Here is a 15,955-nt window from a genome sequence, read left to right as displayed (position 1 = left end):
ACATCTTCCCCCCCACCTCCTGTCAGCACTAAGCTTTCGTGGAAGGGAGGGTGGTGATACAGGTGTCATTTATCCGGCGGGGTGCTCACAATTCTTTATTCTCAGTGCTTTTACCAGTTCTGAGTGTTTTCATACAATACTTTCAGTGTGAATGTGGCCTGAAGTCACATGTAAATCACATTGGCTGAATTTCAGATTACAGATGCTCATCTTGTGATAATGAAGTAGTGGCAAAGGTACCTTGTTTGCACACATGATTTATCACTAAGGGTAATACTGTTTGGAGATGATACTGTGTTCAGCTTTTATTGTCTTACATTGTTCTGATAGCCATTATTGATCATTTTAGGCTGATATTTTAATATGTTCTCCTTTTCTATATTTCATTCATATTTTTGAAAGAAATGTATGCAATGGAAGATTTGAAAGGTGATAGAGAATAGAATGGAAAGGATTATCAGGAGAAAAGTGGGACAGAAAATAAACGGTTAGTCAGATTTCACAAAGTAAAGGCTATCGTGTGTGTGTGTGTGTGTGTGTGTGTGTGTGTGTGTGTGTGTGTGTGTGTAAGAGAGGGCGGGAGATAATCTCATTTAAATATAGAATTAGGATTTTAAGTTTGCAAAAATAAGGTCCACTGACTTCTTTCACTTGGATAGACAGATTCCAATTACTTTCTAATGGTCATGATCTGTCAAAATTATTAAATACTATTTTCTTTTCAAGTTAAAATGTTTCATTGAAAATAATGGCATGAGTCTTCAGAAGACACACATTTCATTACATCAAGGAGACAAGACAGGCCAATGTACTTCTTCCAGATGCTTCTGTGATGGGCTTGGAGGTCTCTGAAAGGATACCTTTACTTGATTGCACTAAAGTGACACCAGTGTATGACTGGACTACTGATTGTGAATGGTGAGTTCTTCTCAGTTTTGATCCAGAATATGACAAGAATTCCTGATAAGAACAGTGGGGAGATTCCCACTGGCAGTCTGAAATCACCCTTTCTACTCTACATTTCAGTTTTCTCATGTTGTTCTGAACTTGTTTCTTGATCCCTGACACCAAGTCAGCCTGTCAGAACTGATTTGATGATCCTCCTGAATTCCTGGCCTATAAACACAGTGGATTTGGGATCTAAATCAGAAAGAATCAGCAGATTTTACTTCCTGACTCAAAGTGCAATCTGTGTGTAGAAATTCCTACAGAGATGCTGGTGACTCTCCCTCAGATTCCCTCTCATGGCTAACATGTGCATTCCTGAAATGCATTACAGACAAAAGGGCTTGGTGATCTGTCAACACTGAGTTCCAGGCTCAGATATTACCAGACTAGGTTTTCGCTCCTTTTTGTAGAAAAAAACACACTTTGCTTATGCTATTTTTGAAAGATTAGTTTAATTCTATTAAATATTCCTTAATGAAATTACACTGTCATAATGTCACATTGTTCCTTTCTTCTTCCTCTCACTTCTTCCTCTTATTGCCAGAAGTATTATTTAGCACTTCTGAGATATGTTAACAAATAACTTTTACAAGTATACAGTTTTTTACTGCTTTTTTATTTTCTATATTTTTTGTTTACACTTGTAAACTTTACTTTAAACTCTGCTTATATTAAGATCTTTAAAAGTCCTTGCTAACCCTCAGGATGATCTATCAATATACCATCTCTATCTATCTATCTATCTATCTATCTATCTATCTATCTATCTATCTATCTGTCTGTCTGTCTGTCTTCTTCCTCAGCATCATCTATATATCTACCATCTATCATTTATATATTATCTATTCATCTGTCAGCCAACATTTTCTATCATTTTTCTGTCAATTTATCATCTATCTACATATGTCTATGTATTATCGTCTAACTATAAATAATATTTAGTTTAAAGCAAAAGACTGAATTGCTCTAATCTTAACCTAATTTGCATTGTTGACTTGCATCATCAAGTTAAAAACAAGGAATTTTTCAACTGAATATTGTCTCCCACAGTTTCTCCAATAATATTCAATTTTGGGAATGTTATGGGCATATTAATTTCTAGTTTTTCACTCAGAGAAACAGAGAACCATTGTTGTTCCCAAACTGCTTCCCCCTCCCCCCACAACTTATAAATTAGCTAAGGAGTGAAAACATGGGCTTTATTACTAAATATAAAATGTCTATTTTACTTAAAAAAATAGAAGCCACCAAAGCATTTCTCTTGGTCTAAGTTTTCAAGTTTTTCCTCTCTTAAGGCAGAATGAAATCCTAAATCTAAGTCCTAGATAGCTAATCAGCCTCATTATTATAATTTAATTAAATGTACCCATTGATAATTTTATGCATGTATATGATGCACTGTGACTACTCTTACCCTGACCCTTCCCATCTCCCCATCGCCCCCTCCACAACACGTTCTCCTTATAAATCCCTTTTCCAAGCCTATGTCTTGTTTCACTGTGCGACCCAGTGAGTATAGGCAGGGCCCTCTGTGTGAGGATGAATTTCGAACTGCTCATTGGACCCTGGTGGGTTCACATATAAGTATACCACTGGGCTTGTCATCAGCCAAACACAATCAAGGATTATGGGGGTTTATCCTTTCTTGCTGAACTATTGGCTTTTGGAGGATTCTTGGGGGAAGTAGTCATTGTTTTCCATGGTGTAATTTTAAAGTTGTATTTCATTCAATCTTTTGCTTATAAATTCAAAGCTAGAAAGCATGGAGTTTGTGAACTCATCCATGGTTGAATAAGACTAGAGGCCATATGTCTAACTCCCTGAAGAACAGGAAGGGTACCCAGAAGCTTTATTAGACCCCACTGGAAGAGCTGACAAGGTAAAATAGCCTAGGAGTCAGTTCCCAGCCCCGAAGGGTGATTTACCCCTGAGAGGACTTAGAACACATTTCTCTTATTCTCAATCTATTTGGTAACTTCTCAGCATAAGAATGTCTCAGCCCCTTGGCAGAAGGATAAGAGAAACAGGTAGATGAAGAATTTCTGGTTTGGTTCATGATCTATGTCTTGTAAAATTAACTTAAATGTTTCACTAAGTATCTCCGATGTGGAGTTGCTCATCTCTCCTGGGTTCCGTTCTTCTGTTTTTAACGACCGTGCACAGCACGGATGGTCATTGCTAGTGTGAGTGGAAGCTTGGCAGTGGCAGAAGACACATTTCATCTGAAGTGATGGATTGCTGCATGGACCAACCGCCTACAGGAGAGATGCCACTAGAAGAGTACTGGGCGTTTGTGAGGTCTGTATTTTTCGTACTCAGCTCTGGAAGGAGTTATGCATTCTATTGGGCTGATTGTTCTAAATCTTAAAACACACAAACAAAAAAAGAAAAAGAGAAAGAAAACTTCTCTTACTGAGGACTTGACATGATATACCATAATGACTTTGAGAGAAGCGCTAAACAGTCCATCCTGTCAACGGTGGCTGCCGAGCGCCGACAGACCATGGCAGTTCTTTTCGTCAGGTCAATGAGCTGCTAAAAATTGTCTAAGTAGGACCTTGCCGTGATAGGCCACCCTGCCTCAGAGGAAGTCATTATAGACTATCAAGTAAACAATACACATTCTAAAAAAAAAATTACTAATTAGGTTTTGTAGCAATACTTTCCATCCTTAGGGGCTCTATAGTGAGATAATTGACCGCGACGTGAGTTATGCCTTCCAAGCTGAAGGCGTGAAGGTTAATTATCATGGTGTACAGCCCCCAGCAAAGGGGACGGTGGTGATGAGACAATGACATTTCAAACATGTGTTGATGATTCTTTTGCAAATAGAACTTTCTAGAACGGTTTTGATTAAAGGGCGAAGTGAGACAGTTACTATAACAGTCACTAGGAGCTCAAACCCAAAAGGAAGCGCTGAAGTGTGCTAGAGAAAGACAGCAGAAGCTCCTGGCTCCTGAGGTCTGTCAGGATATTGATTGACTTAGCAGTATTTTTGAGGTACAGTGGAGAGAAGGTTTTCCTAAATGAGCTCGTGGTGCTAAACATATTGTCCGGATCTTTCCAGCTTATAGTGCGGAGTCTCCTCAAAGAGTCTCATTTTTTTAATCTTATTATTTCAGGGGATTATTTATATATTTGAGGCAGGGTCTCACAGTACAGCCCAGGCTGGCCTCCAAGTCATAATCCCTCTGTGTCAGGCTTTTGAGGGCCGAGATTGTAAACACACTGCTGTGCCTATCATGGAGAGTTTTAATTCATTCACATGGGGTGGGAAGATACTGAGCTTCTCAATACATTTAAATGGATTCATACTGTCTTGCAGCAGAGGCGCCCATTTTGGAATAAATGGCATTTCATGCTATTTCATGAAGAATGCTGTTACATGAAATCTACACTAAGGATCTACTTTGATCTCAGTGCAATCTACTTGAATGACAAAATGGGAAGGGGGTTCATTCTTTTGAACAGAAAAGAAAGAGAACACAGCCCACTGCCTTTTTTAATTCATGATGATGAGGAGAAAAGCAGACCTGGTTTATTGTCATTATCTTATTGGACTATTTGCTTAAAAGGATGTCAAGAGTTAAGTGGTTAAAATCTAACATTATCATATGCATTCAAAGACATGGTATCATGATTGAAAATGGAAATAAAATATTCATACATACATTACCCATGCTGTCCCTTGGTATCTAAGAGGCTAGAGATAAATGTTCTATGTATGAAAATATGAGATGGCAACTTTTTGTTTTGCTTTGTGGAGCAGGGTCTCAGACTCCAGACTGGCCTTGAGATTGCTGTGTACTTGAGCCTAGCCTTTTAAATTTTGGACCATCTTACCTCCATCTCCCAAGTGCTGGGATTACAGGAATGTGCCAGCATGCCTGGCTAGGATTAATATTTTAACACTAATACGTCACCTATTCTTGACTTGCACACATAAATGATCTGAGTTCTTGAAATACTAAACTTAAATACAGATTTAAATGTCAAATCTCAAATGTTAAATATTAAATCTAATATTGAATTTTTAATATTTAATATAGAAGCTTTTATGTTGTCACACAGACAGCTATGAGGGTGACAGATGAAGTTTTGAGGACTTAGATGCATTACCATTGATAAGAACCATTTAACTAGTGGCTACACAGTCGTTTCCAAAATGTTACAGTATGAAGATATGCTATATACACTTTTATCTTCATGTTAAGACAAATAATTCATTTATTAGTTTCTCTTGCATTAGCATGGTCAGCAACCTAATTTGGGTGAGCCAAGGTTAGCCCTTTGCCTCATATGACTTTCATGGACTCTGCTTAGTGTTTCTTATCATGTATCACCCGTGTTTCTCTACAGCATTCCTACGTCTCAGACAAAAGAAATAAACACTTACCTCTCTTGCATGGGAGGAAGTTGGATCCAACTATTAAATCGGGGATCGTACCGGCTGACAAAATTTGTACTGTGTTTTCCTGTAAAAACACATTTTGAGATATTTAAAACTTAGGTCTCCTTCTTGATTTGCACTTTTGTCAGTTTTAAAAATCTCTGTTGTCAGGTTTAACAAGCATGAGTTAAGGGGGCCTGTAGCACCTTCCTGTGGCACAAGCGGCAGGAAGGCCTGTCCTCAGATGGTTTCCTCTTTCCTCATTCTCCTTATTGTGGACTGAATAACCATGCCGAATGCATGTTTGCTAAACTATTAGCCTATCAGGATAATTTTTTCTGTGTTTTGATATTTTTATGTTCTTTTTTTAAAAGAAATTAGTCTCCAAATTCTCCATTTTAGAGAATTCTTTGTATGATATATCTGGCTAGATCTTTTTATGAGTAGATTGTTTTGTCCTAAAAATATTAAAATATATCTTCTAAAGAAGTAATGATAACAGCAAGCTTAACAGAAAAGTAAAATATTTTCCCTAAACTTAAGCCCATACTTGCTCAATTCCCCGCTATTAGCATTTATTTTTTACTGGCCCAGAACCTGACTATAGTAGATATTTGTGTCTCCCCATGGAAATAATAGCAGTGGTGACAATGGGTCACACTTATCACAGAAGCTCTCTGTGTGCATCAGAGAGATGCACCACTGTTGTGACATAGGCAAAGTGCTGTACGGGGAAGCAAGCGTGAGCCTTCTGAGCTGCTTAACCAGCTTATCCCCTCTGTTGAGCTTAAAAAGCACATTAGTGCTTCCAAGGTATTAAAATGAATCTCAGTTTGCATACATATTGGCATCAAATCAGGAGCTAACAGCACACAATACTTTGTGTCTAGCACTAGAGGTGGAAAACAACTCACACCCAAGGCCTCAACCCTAAGCACTGCCTTCATTCATGATTTGTAACTAGGCAATGGTACCAGATTCCCCCCCACCCCCATGAATGAACAGAATGCATACACATGTGTGTTGAAATGGCTGAGGCGTGATCAAGTTTGAAGCCTACTGTACAGGCTCATCCAAAGAGCATCTCTTCTTGTACAAGAGAAGGTGCATGACTGAGCACGGCTGTCTGGTTTTTAGCCTGAGTGAATGGCTTGAAGGTCACACAGTTTGTTGGACTGATAAAGACCAAGTAGGGAGAGAGTAGAAACTAAGGAGTAAGTTATGAACTCAGTTTTGTTCTTTTTTTTTCCTTTTAGTGAGACAGAGTAGACACCTCTATTTTGTTGTTCCACGGGCAGGGTATATAAGGGCTCATTGGTGGAAAGGGCTGATTGGTCATAACATACTACCTAATTATCATATGGACAGGAACAAAGCAGGACTTAGGTGCTAAATTATGCAGTGCTTGCAGTGAGCTTTGTGCAGGGTCATCCTCTGAATAAGGTCAAGCATTTGTCCTCAGAAACACTCTCCAATATTAGAGTATAGAATTTCCCTAATATGATCAGTTTTGTTTTTAACCCAGAGAAACCTATGGGATGACAAAAAGGGGATAACTGCTCACCTAGTGGCTAGACAATGCTACCACTGCAAGGTTGGGAGGCTACAGAGCAGAGTTACTATTTAAATGTACAGGACTGGATGAAACCACTTAAGAAAAGAGGTTGGAATTGAAAGATAAATGGACTTAGAAGTGATCTCTAGGGTAGGAAAAAATAAAAGAACAAAAGTAAGAATGGTATTTTGAAAATCAACTTAAATAGTGCTTGTGAAAGAAGGGAGCAAGAAGCTGAGACTAGGAAGGGTGTGGGGGTCCCTGACAAGTGTTCCTAGAGTGAACTGATGTTGAGGAGAAAGCCAATGAGAACAATTCAGGAGAGACTACAATAGAAAGACATGAAGGTAAGGTGTGGCACAATGCTTCCTAGCACTTCCTAAAACAACAGAAGACTAAACTAGAAAAGACAGATCAAGAGAGTGTTTGGTGGACATTTTTAACTATTTAAGCTTAAGAATACTGAGAAGTTCTTGAGTTTAGGCAATAGGGACCAGGAATCAGACCTTCTATCTGTAAAGAAAGATCTACAAGAAGAAATTATGTAGTTTATGCTGCATCCGAATTGCCCTTAGAAGCCTATGTGTCGAAAGCTTAGACCCTAGTGTTGTTGGCAGAAGACTGGACTTTGAGTGTGCTAATGTCATCTGTTGACAAGTTTATTATTGAGTGGGCTAGTAGTACATGGAAGGCAGAAGCTGGGCCCTTACTTGAAATGGTGACCGGGAAAGTTGTCTTCTCAAAAAATATCCTGGTTTTGAATAGTTCAGAAATTAATGAAACCAGTCAAAAGAGATGTCAAAGGATTCTAGGGATTGTGAGATGTGAAATCTGGAGCTCCTTCCCATATGGAAGTGATGACAAGTGATGACAAATTGGTTTTATCTAGTGAGACACAGAAAGATAAGAAGGCTAAGGATGCCCTAGAAACTTCAAATAGGGAGGCTCCAACTCAAGTAAGGACTCTATGTCTAGAGTTGATTTTTTGAGAAATATTTTGGGGGCAAATTTGTCATAATTTTCCTATAGGAAAATACATTTTCTTTGGTGCTCAAGTTTCTTGTTAATTTCCAATCAGCATCTGAAAACTAAAAATGTTCACAAGAGTCAGAACTCATCCACCAAGCATAAGACTGTTTGTTTCTCTATGAAGTTTAGGCCAGAGTTTCTATTTGGAAGGAGGAATCTGCCACTTCTGGTAATGGGGTGGAGGGGCCTGTGTGTGTGCTGAGCAGCAGTAGTACAAACCAGAAGTCTTGATTTCTTATAGAATGGAAGTGGAATTAATTCAGAAACAAGGCTCAGCAAAGCCTGGTTTGAAGGGGTTTGACATTAGAGAGTATCTCCAGAGGCAGGTGTCTTAGTCAGGGTTTCTATTCCTGCACAAATATCATGACCAAGAAGCAAGCTGAGGAGGAATGGGTTTATTCAGAGTTTCCAAATTGCTGTTTATCACCAAAGAAGGTCAGGACTGGAATTCAAGTAGGTCAGGAAGCAGTAGCTGATGCAGAGGCCATGGAGAGATATTTCTTACTGGCTTGCTTCCCTTGGCTTGCTCAGCCTGCTCTTTTATAGAACTCAATACTACCAGTCTAGGGATGTCACCACCCACAAGGGGCCCTCCCCCCTTGATCACTAATTGAGAAAATGCCCCACAGCTGGATCTCATGGAGGCACTTCCCCAACTGAAACTCCTTTCTCTGTGATAACTCCAGCCTGTGTCAAGTTGACACAAAACCAGCCAGTACAGCAGGGATGGTAGTGTTCAAGAGAGACAGTTTGGGGACTACGTCTATAAACAGGATGAAGTTCTGAGAGTAGCAGGGGAGAAGCAGAGGAGATAATGAGCCTTATAAGAAATGGAAGTGAGTTACAGTGGACTTTGTTTGCTCTCATGGGCTTACTGTTGAGATTCTTGTAGAGGCTTCAGAGTGGTGGCTACATATGATAGAACTTTGGAAAGTAGTTTACTTTTCCCACATCTTTCTTCCTTTTTTCTCTACCCTCTACCCACCTTTTCATTGTTCCCTGCAATTATTCATCTCTAACCCCACCCCACTCTGCCTCCCCTCTACTTCCCTCCCTTCCTCTCCTCTCCACTGCCCTCTTCTCTCCTACCCTCTCTTTACCCTCCTCTACCATTTCTCCTTACATTTCCAGTTCCTTCCTTTCCCCACTTCTTCCTTTTCTTTCCGTTTCTATCTACTCCCTTTTCTTTCCTCACTCTTTTCCCTTCTCCTTCCTTTCACCTCTCTCAGATTTTCCTTCAACATCCATTCTAATAGGGTTTCAGGATCTGTCTAGACTGGTTTCCAACCTTGGATCTTTCTATCCCCCCTCTCTCTCTCTTAGCACTGGGATTACAGGTTCCCCCCTCCCACACACACACACTATATCTGGGTCTTCATTTTCTCTCTGACTTTTCCTTTACTTCTCTTCTTGTGATGATGCTCTACCACCAGACACCATAGATGAGTATTAGTGTATGAAGAGATGAATGAGAAAATGGGGGAAGTTTCCAGCCAAAGGCGGGCACAGAGTAAGGGACAAAAGTCCCATCTTAGTTGTTTGAGGAGTTCAAGTGGTAAATGTAAACCAAATTTCTATATATTCTGATAGTATATATGGCTATATTCCTATTACTACAACATGTAACAAGTTAACAGGAAGTAATATTTACACTATAGCTGAGTAGCAATGTATGTATATTAGTTATTGGTCCAGTAATTAATATTAGTTTTCTGATGTCCATTATTGGTCATGTAATCAAGACCACCAATAAACAAACGATATTATTGCTTGATGAAGTGCATCCTTATGTTTTATGAGCATGATCCAAAATTCACAGTTTTGTATTTTGCTCAGGATGTACTTTCCATAAAATATTTTTATACGAATTAACACCGATGATGAGTTCTCATCTTTAGAACAGATGTATGTGTGCATAACATTTGAACCATGTGTTTAATTGTTCTCTTGTATAGCTATTTCATAAAATTATTTTTATATTAGCATAGTTATCCTTTGTGTCAGTATTAGTTGCACAGGGCACCATAATATGAAAACTCCACATTTATTAGTGGTTCAAGTCTTTTTAATATTTTTATGAGATGTGGAGTGATTAGAGTTCATGGAAGTAAGTGGAAGTCACTTCACCTTGATGCAGCACTTCTTAAGACCAATGGCAAAAATCACATTTTTTTTTTAAACCATGGTTGACCAGATCAATGAGAAGTACTTAGGTGAAAGACAATGTAATAGTCGTTATGGACTAAGACCTTGAAATCAGACAAACCTATGATGGAATCATTTCCTTTCTTCTTGTGAACAGTGTATTCTTAAGAGGATACTCTTCAGGGTTACTCCCCTTACATAGAAAAACTGGAACTACCATAGATTATGGCTCACAAGGTGCTTCCGAGGATTAACTGAAATTTCAGCAAACATTTTCTGGCTGAAATATTGAGTGCTCACTGACTTCCAATCAGAGACTACTGTGGTTGACCAGTTGGACAGAATTTGTAGCTACGTGGAAAGTATTTGTAGAATTGTGATAGTTATGGTACATAGTCCAGTTTTCTCAGAAATAGGTGCAGCCTGTTTATTAGCTTTAATGTTGACTGATCATGGCCACGGATACAGCCTTCATTGTCTAGGCTACCTTGCCTTCTGTTTATATCTTCTACCTGAAGATGCCTGTCAACAAATTTTTAGAGGATTTTAAGTTAAAATACAATTTTAATTGACACAAAGAACTAAAGGCTGACTTACTTGCCTCTGATATAACCAGCTCCCCTTTGTTTAAAGAAACCAGATTTCCATCTGGGAGTTTCCAAGATTCTTAAAAATGGACTTTATAGAAAGAGAGAGCTCCCAGGCCTGTAACTGAGGGTAATGGTGAAGTTAACATACTACAACGTCACTCTGAGCTTCCTAGCATCTAAAACAGAAAGGAGCCGGTCATTGGCATGGTCAGTAATGCTGCTCATGCTCACACAAGCACAGCGCGCCTTGGCGTTCTGCTGTGACAAGAAACTGCCACGTAAGTATCCACATGACACACCCTGAGCATCCAGTGACTCTAGCAATACGTGTGGTTTGGGGTTGATAGCCGTTCCTCCAGTGTGTTCATGCAGGGTTTCAGTCCTGCTTGCTCTTTGCTTCAGGTGTAGATAGAGTGAAATCAGTACAATCAAATTGTGTAGTGTGGGTCTCTGAATTAATTCAAAGAAAAAAGGCTTAATCCTCTTGACTAGAGATGTGCTCTAAATTCTCCCCAACTTCCCACCTAGTTCTCTGGGATACATTTTTGATTTGAAGTTGTAAAACAAGCAGATAACAGTTATATATTCTGATCTATGCTCCTGGAGCGTGCATGCACATGTGTGTGTGTGTGTATGCGCAGGTACCTGCAAGTGTGCAGGTGTGTGAATGTTTGCAGAAGTCAGAGGTCACACTTAGGTGTTGTTCCCAGGTGCCCTTCACCTGGTTGTGACAGGTTTGCCTACTAACCTGGGCTTGAACATGCTGACTGGCTAGTGAGTCCCAAAGATCCTCAAACCAACCCCAGCAGGAAAATGAAAGCTTTCCCACCAGACCTAGCCTGTTCTATGTGCCCTGAAGGGCAAAGTCAGATCTTCCTGCTAGTGCAAGCACTTTATTATCTGAGGCTCCGCCCAGGCCCCAGGAGCTGTTTGATCAGTTGTTGATTAGGATAACGCTTGGGCTGTGATTATTACTACAGTGCTGAAGTGCTTTCACAAAGGGAATAAGACCTGGGTTTAATCCCTAGCCCTGGAAAAAAACAAGTCAGGTATCATGGTTCATGCCTGTAATCCTAGCACTTGAGAAACTGAGGCAGGACAATCCTGAGTTTGGGGATACCCTGGGCTGTATAGTGAAACTGTCTTCTTTTCTTTTTGAACGTGAAGACTCAGTTATGTGGGAAGTTTGATGTTTTGTTTTATTTTTGAAAGATGAGTAAGGAGAATTGTTATTTTAACAGAGGCCTATAGAGGAATGGCTGGGAAGTTCTTTGAGATCTGAAATAGGACTTCCTAAACTTTTCTCATGTTCAGTTTTCTTAAACATTTATTTATTTATTTGTGTGTGTGTGTGTGTGTGTGTGTGTGTGTGTGTATTGTCTGTTTGTGTGTGTGTGTGTTAGGGAATGTGAAATCATGCGTGTCATGGTATACTTGTAGACGTCAGGACAACCTGTTGGGGTTAGTTCTGTTGTTCTACAATGGAGGTTCTAGATATTGAATTCAGATCATCACACTTGGCAAAAAGTGCCTTTCCTGGCTAAGCCATCTTGTGGGCACAGTGTTTTTAGCTTTACTCTGGCCCTTCCAAGAATGTTTTGCAGACTCTTTGCTTCTTTAATAAATCTAGTAGCCGTGCGAAATGATTACTTACGGATTCTGCAAAGGTCTGAATGCTTCACTTCTAATGCCTTGAGAAGCAACAAAAATGTAGAGCCCGAGAAAACATCTCCTTTGTGTGCACCATCTTGTGTGCATGTGTCAGGGCGGGTGGAGCACATGTATGTGTGAGCCCTTGCATGTGGATATCAAAGGACAAGCTCAACTGTTATTCCTCTGGTACTGTCCACTGTAATCTTTCAGTTAGAGTCTCACTGGTCTAGGACTCACCAAGTAGGCTAGGTTGAGTGTCCAGGGATCTCCTGGTGCTTGGATTACAGGAATATCCCACCATACCTACCTTAATCTTCTTTTTTAACTCTGGTTTCTGGGGATTGAATCAGGTTCTTCTGCTTGCAAGGCAAACAGTTTATTGACTGAGTGGTCTCCCCAACTCCCTTCCTTCTTTCCTTCCTTCTTTCCTTCCTTCCTTCCTTCCTTCCTTCCTTCCTTCCTTCCTTCCTTCCTTCCTTCCTTCCTTTCTTTCTTTCTTTCTTTCTTTCTTTCTTTCTTTCTTTCTTTCTTTCTTTCTTTCTTTCTTTCTTTCTTTCTTTCTTTCTTTCTTTCTTTCTTTCTTTCCTTCCTTCTTTTTAAAGATTTACTTATTTGTTATATACCCTTATATACTTATTTGTTATATACCCTGTAGCTGTCTTCAGACACTCCCGAAGAGGGCGTCAGATCTTATTATGGATGTTTGTGAGCCACCATGTGGTTCCTGGGATTTGAACTCAGGACCTTTGAAAGAGCAGTCAGTGCTCCTAACCACTGAGTCATCTCTCCAGCCCCTCTCTCCCTTTCTTATGAATGGTGGAGAGCCTGGCTTGTTTTCCTTTACAGTTTTCTAGAAGGAACAGATGTTGTGATTTTTACACAACTTACCTAGGTGCAGATGCTGAAAGAGAGCATTCGCAATAAAATATATTCAGCATATGTAATTTCAGTGGGATGTTCTGGAGTTCTAAAGTAAAAATGTGTACCTGCAAGCTGCTTTATGGCTCCTCAGTTATAATTATCTCTGTAACACAGAAAGCTACAATTGTGGCTCTGCCCTCCCTTGCAAACTTTCTAAAAACATCATGATCATTTTGCGTATTTTGCAAGACACAGTATTCTTGTGTTTGATTTGGAGAGTGTATCAAAAGCTCTCCTTTCATTTTGGAAGGAATCACGGTTTTGGGAAAGATGGTGGCCAGCCTGTTGGGGTCATGCTTCTAAAGGCTGCAGTGAGGAGAGTGGGTGCTCTGGGTTTGAGGTCCTACCTGCTGCAAAGGACCTTGAACTAGAGTTCCATGCTTCATGAGCGAGAGAATGCTTCTTGCAATCTTGTTCTCATACAGAATGGCAGGAGAGTAGTGGGTGAAGATCTGAACAGCTGCAGCTGACTCAACCTCCCCCTGGGGAGTCCTTGCTTCTGCTTGTGGCATTCCTCAGGAGATGGATAAGGACAAGGGCTGGGCATGACTGTGAAGCTGAGTCCCCAGAGAATTGGCACTTGAATGCTCTGTTACAGATGTCTTCAGCTAGCTCCATGAGTATCCTCCCTCCCTCCATCAGTGAACCTCATGACCTCTCTCCATTTGCCCATGTTACACAGAACTGTATTTTCAACATTGAGGATAAAAGGGATGGGTAGTAATCCTTTTTACAGTGTGTGCACTTGTTCACATTGCGCTGGTAAATGGGCAAGCCACTGTTCACCCAAAGCTCATCTGCATGGTAAGGGTTTGGTTCACAGATGATAGTATTAGCAGATGGGAAGTTAGGAGGTAGATCTATGGATGGTCCTAAGCTCATCAGAGCCATGTCCTCAGAAGGTATAGTAGGAGCCTGTTTTATGTCCCCACTGATGGTATCACTGGATCATTCCTTCCATGGTGACTCACCAAAAACTGAACTACACAGTTGTGTACCTCCAGAACTCTGAACTGGACCAATCTTTTCTCTTTAAAGTTAGTTGCTTCCAGTACTTTGTTGTGGCTACATAAAGCTGAGTTGTTCAAAGCAACTGTTCAATAGTTACCATTTGGGTTCCACTGGTCCTCTCCACCCAACACGAACAGGAAGTTCTCTACCTCTACAACGCAGTGGTGGGCACTGTTGTAAGGCATAACTGGAATCAAGAAAAAAGGACATATAAAAAATTTCCAATGCCTCAGCTTACCAGCTATGTACTTCACCAAAGTGTATACAGAACACAAGACTCCATCAACAGCATGGCTACCCACAATTCCTGTGGTCCACACGCCCCGGCTCAGTGGTATGTTGCGAGCAGCTTCAAGCCCAACCCCTTTTGATCAGTTTTGCATAATGTTATTCCTCGAATCAGTCAAGAACAACCTGCTTGTTGCTTTCCAGCCTTGAGCTCTCCTCCTCTGCCCAGTGGTGGGGGAGAGAGTTTCTGAGGCAATGACTGACACTCCCAAATGGTCAGGGATGGCAGCTACTTCCTGAGAAGTAACTCCCAATAATGCGGAACCATTTGCTGGCAATCTTTCTACAAACAGACTGGGGTGCTGTGTGTCTTTCTACTCCACAGCATCGAGCAGGCTGAATTTCCATACAGTTTTAAGTTTTTAAATTAAGGTCCTGCTGATTTAATGCCTTCTCCAACTGTATACGCTTAATTTCCTGTACAATGTCATTAGCAGCACAATCACACGTTTTCCATCTATCTGCATCGAAGCTCTTTTGCAGCAGAGATGAAAACTGTCAGGAATGTCATGCATATCCGTCCCCCTCCCCCCTCCGCCCTCTCCTTCTGCACCCAGCTGCAGAGGCTGCATGGAGGGGTGTTATTAATAAACCCACCAAAGCCAGGCTTCTTTGACATTTGCATCTCCTTCGGAAAGTCGCGATGTACCAAGCAGGGTGCTGCTGTCACCTTTGGTGTTGTGCAGCGTTGGTCCCTGCTGGTATAATGTTCTAGGGTGGCTGTGGAGGTGCGCAGCATTAGTTATCCTGTGACATACAGTGGTCTGGGCCCAGTGACACCAGCAGGAAAAATGATGCCCTTGTCCAGCTCATCATATGGGCACCTTAAATCTAGGTGAGGACAAACGGGGAGGTGATGTGCCTGTTCAGGCAGGGAACTTATTGCTTGACACGGATCAACAGAGCACTTAAGAAACCAGTGCAGTGGGAAATCAATATGAATCCCAGCCAAGTCTTACTCTGCGCTTCTTTGCCAATGCAGAGAGAGAGAGAGAGAGAGAGAGAGAGAGAGAGAGAGAGAGAGAGAGAGAGAGAGGAGACAGAGACAGAGAAACAGAGAGACACAGAGAGAGACAGAGAGAGAGACAGAGAGAAACAGAGAGACAGAGACAGAGAGGGAGAGAGAGAGAGAGAGACAGAGAGAGACAGAGAGGGAAAGAGGGAGAGAGAGACAGAGAGAGAGAGGGAAAGAGGGAGAGAGAGAGACAGACAGAGAAACAGAGAGAGACAGAGAGGGAGAGAGAGACAGAGACAGACAGAGACAGAGAATGTTTATTGCATACCTGGGGACGAACCTATCTTATATCTGACTTATTTTGAGGGGTATTTTGAGGGGTATATATATACATCTCTCACTTCATTTTGGTTTAATTATCTCCTAGCTTTCTCAGAGATGACTCAAACTGGCATATACATGTATATATA

At 40.8% G+C, this 15,955-nt stretch overlaps 1 protein-coding gene across 1 annotated transcript in view; it reads right to left on the bottom strand.

Annotated features, from left to right (window-relative positions):
- The window catches only part of Klhl14 (kelch like family member 14), a 106,353-nt gene that overhangs the window by 10,420 nt on the left and 79,978 nt on the right, over positions 1-15,955 (bottom strand). Inside the window, exons 3-4 of the mRNA XM_052155682.1 lie at positions 14,340-14,429; positions 5,345-5,423 (exon numbers count right to left, since the gene is read on the bottom strand). Of these exons, the coding sequence (XP_052011642.1) occupies positions 5,345-5,423; positions 14,340-14,429 (169 nt within the window). The remainder of the gene's footprint in view (positions 1-5,344; positions 5,424-14,339; positions 14,430-15,955) is intronic.

Source organism: Apodemus sylvaticus, chromosome 13, assembly GCF_947179515.1.
Source record: "Apodemus sylvaticus chromosome 13, mApoSyl1.1, whole genome shotgun sequence".
In the NCBI taxonomy this organism is placed as follows: domain Eukaryota; kingdom Metazoa; phylum Chordata; class Mammalia; order Rodentia; family Muridae; genus Apodemus; species Apodemus sylvaticus.
The sequence above is the reverse complement of the archived record's forward strand: the minus strand, read 5'-3'. Positions and strand labels throughout refer to the sequence as shown.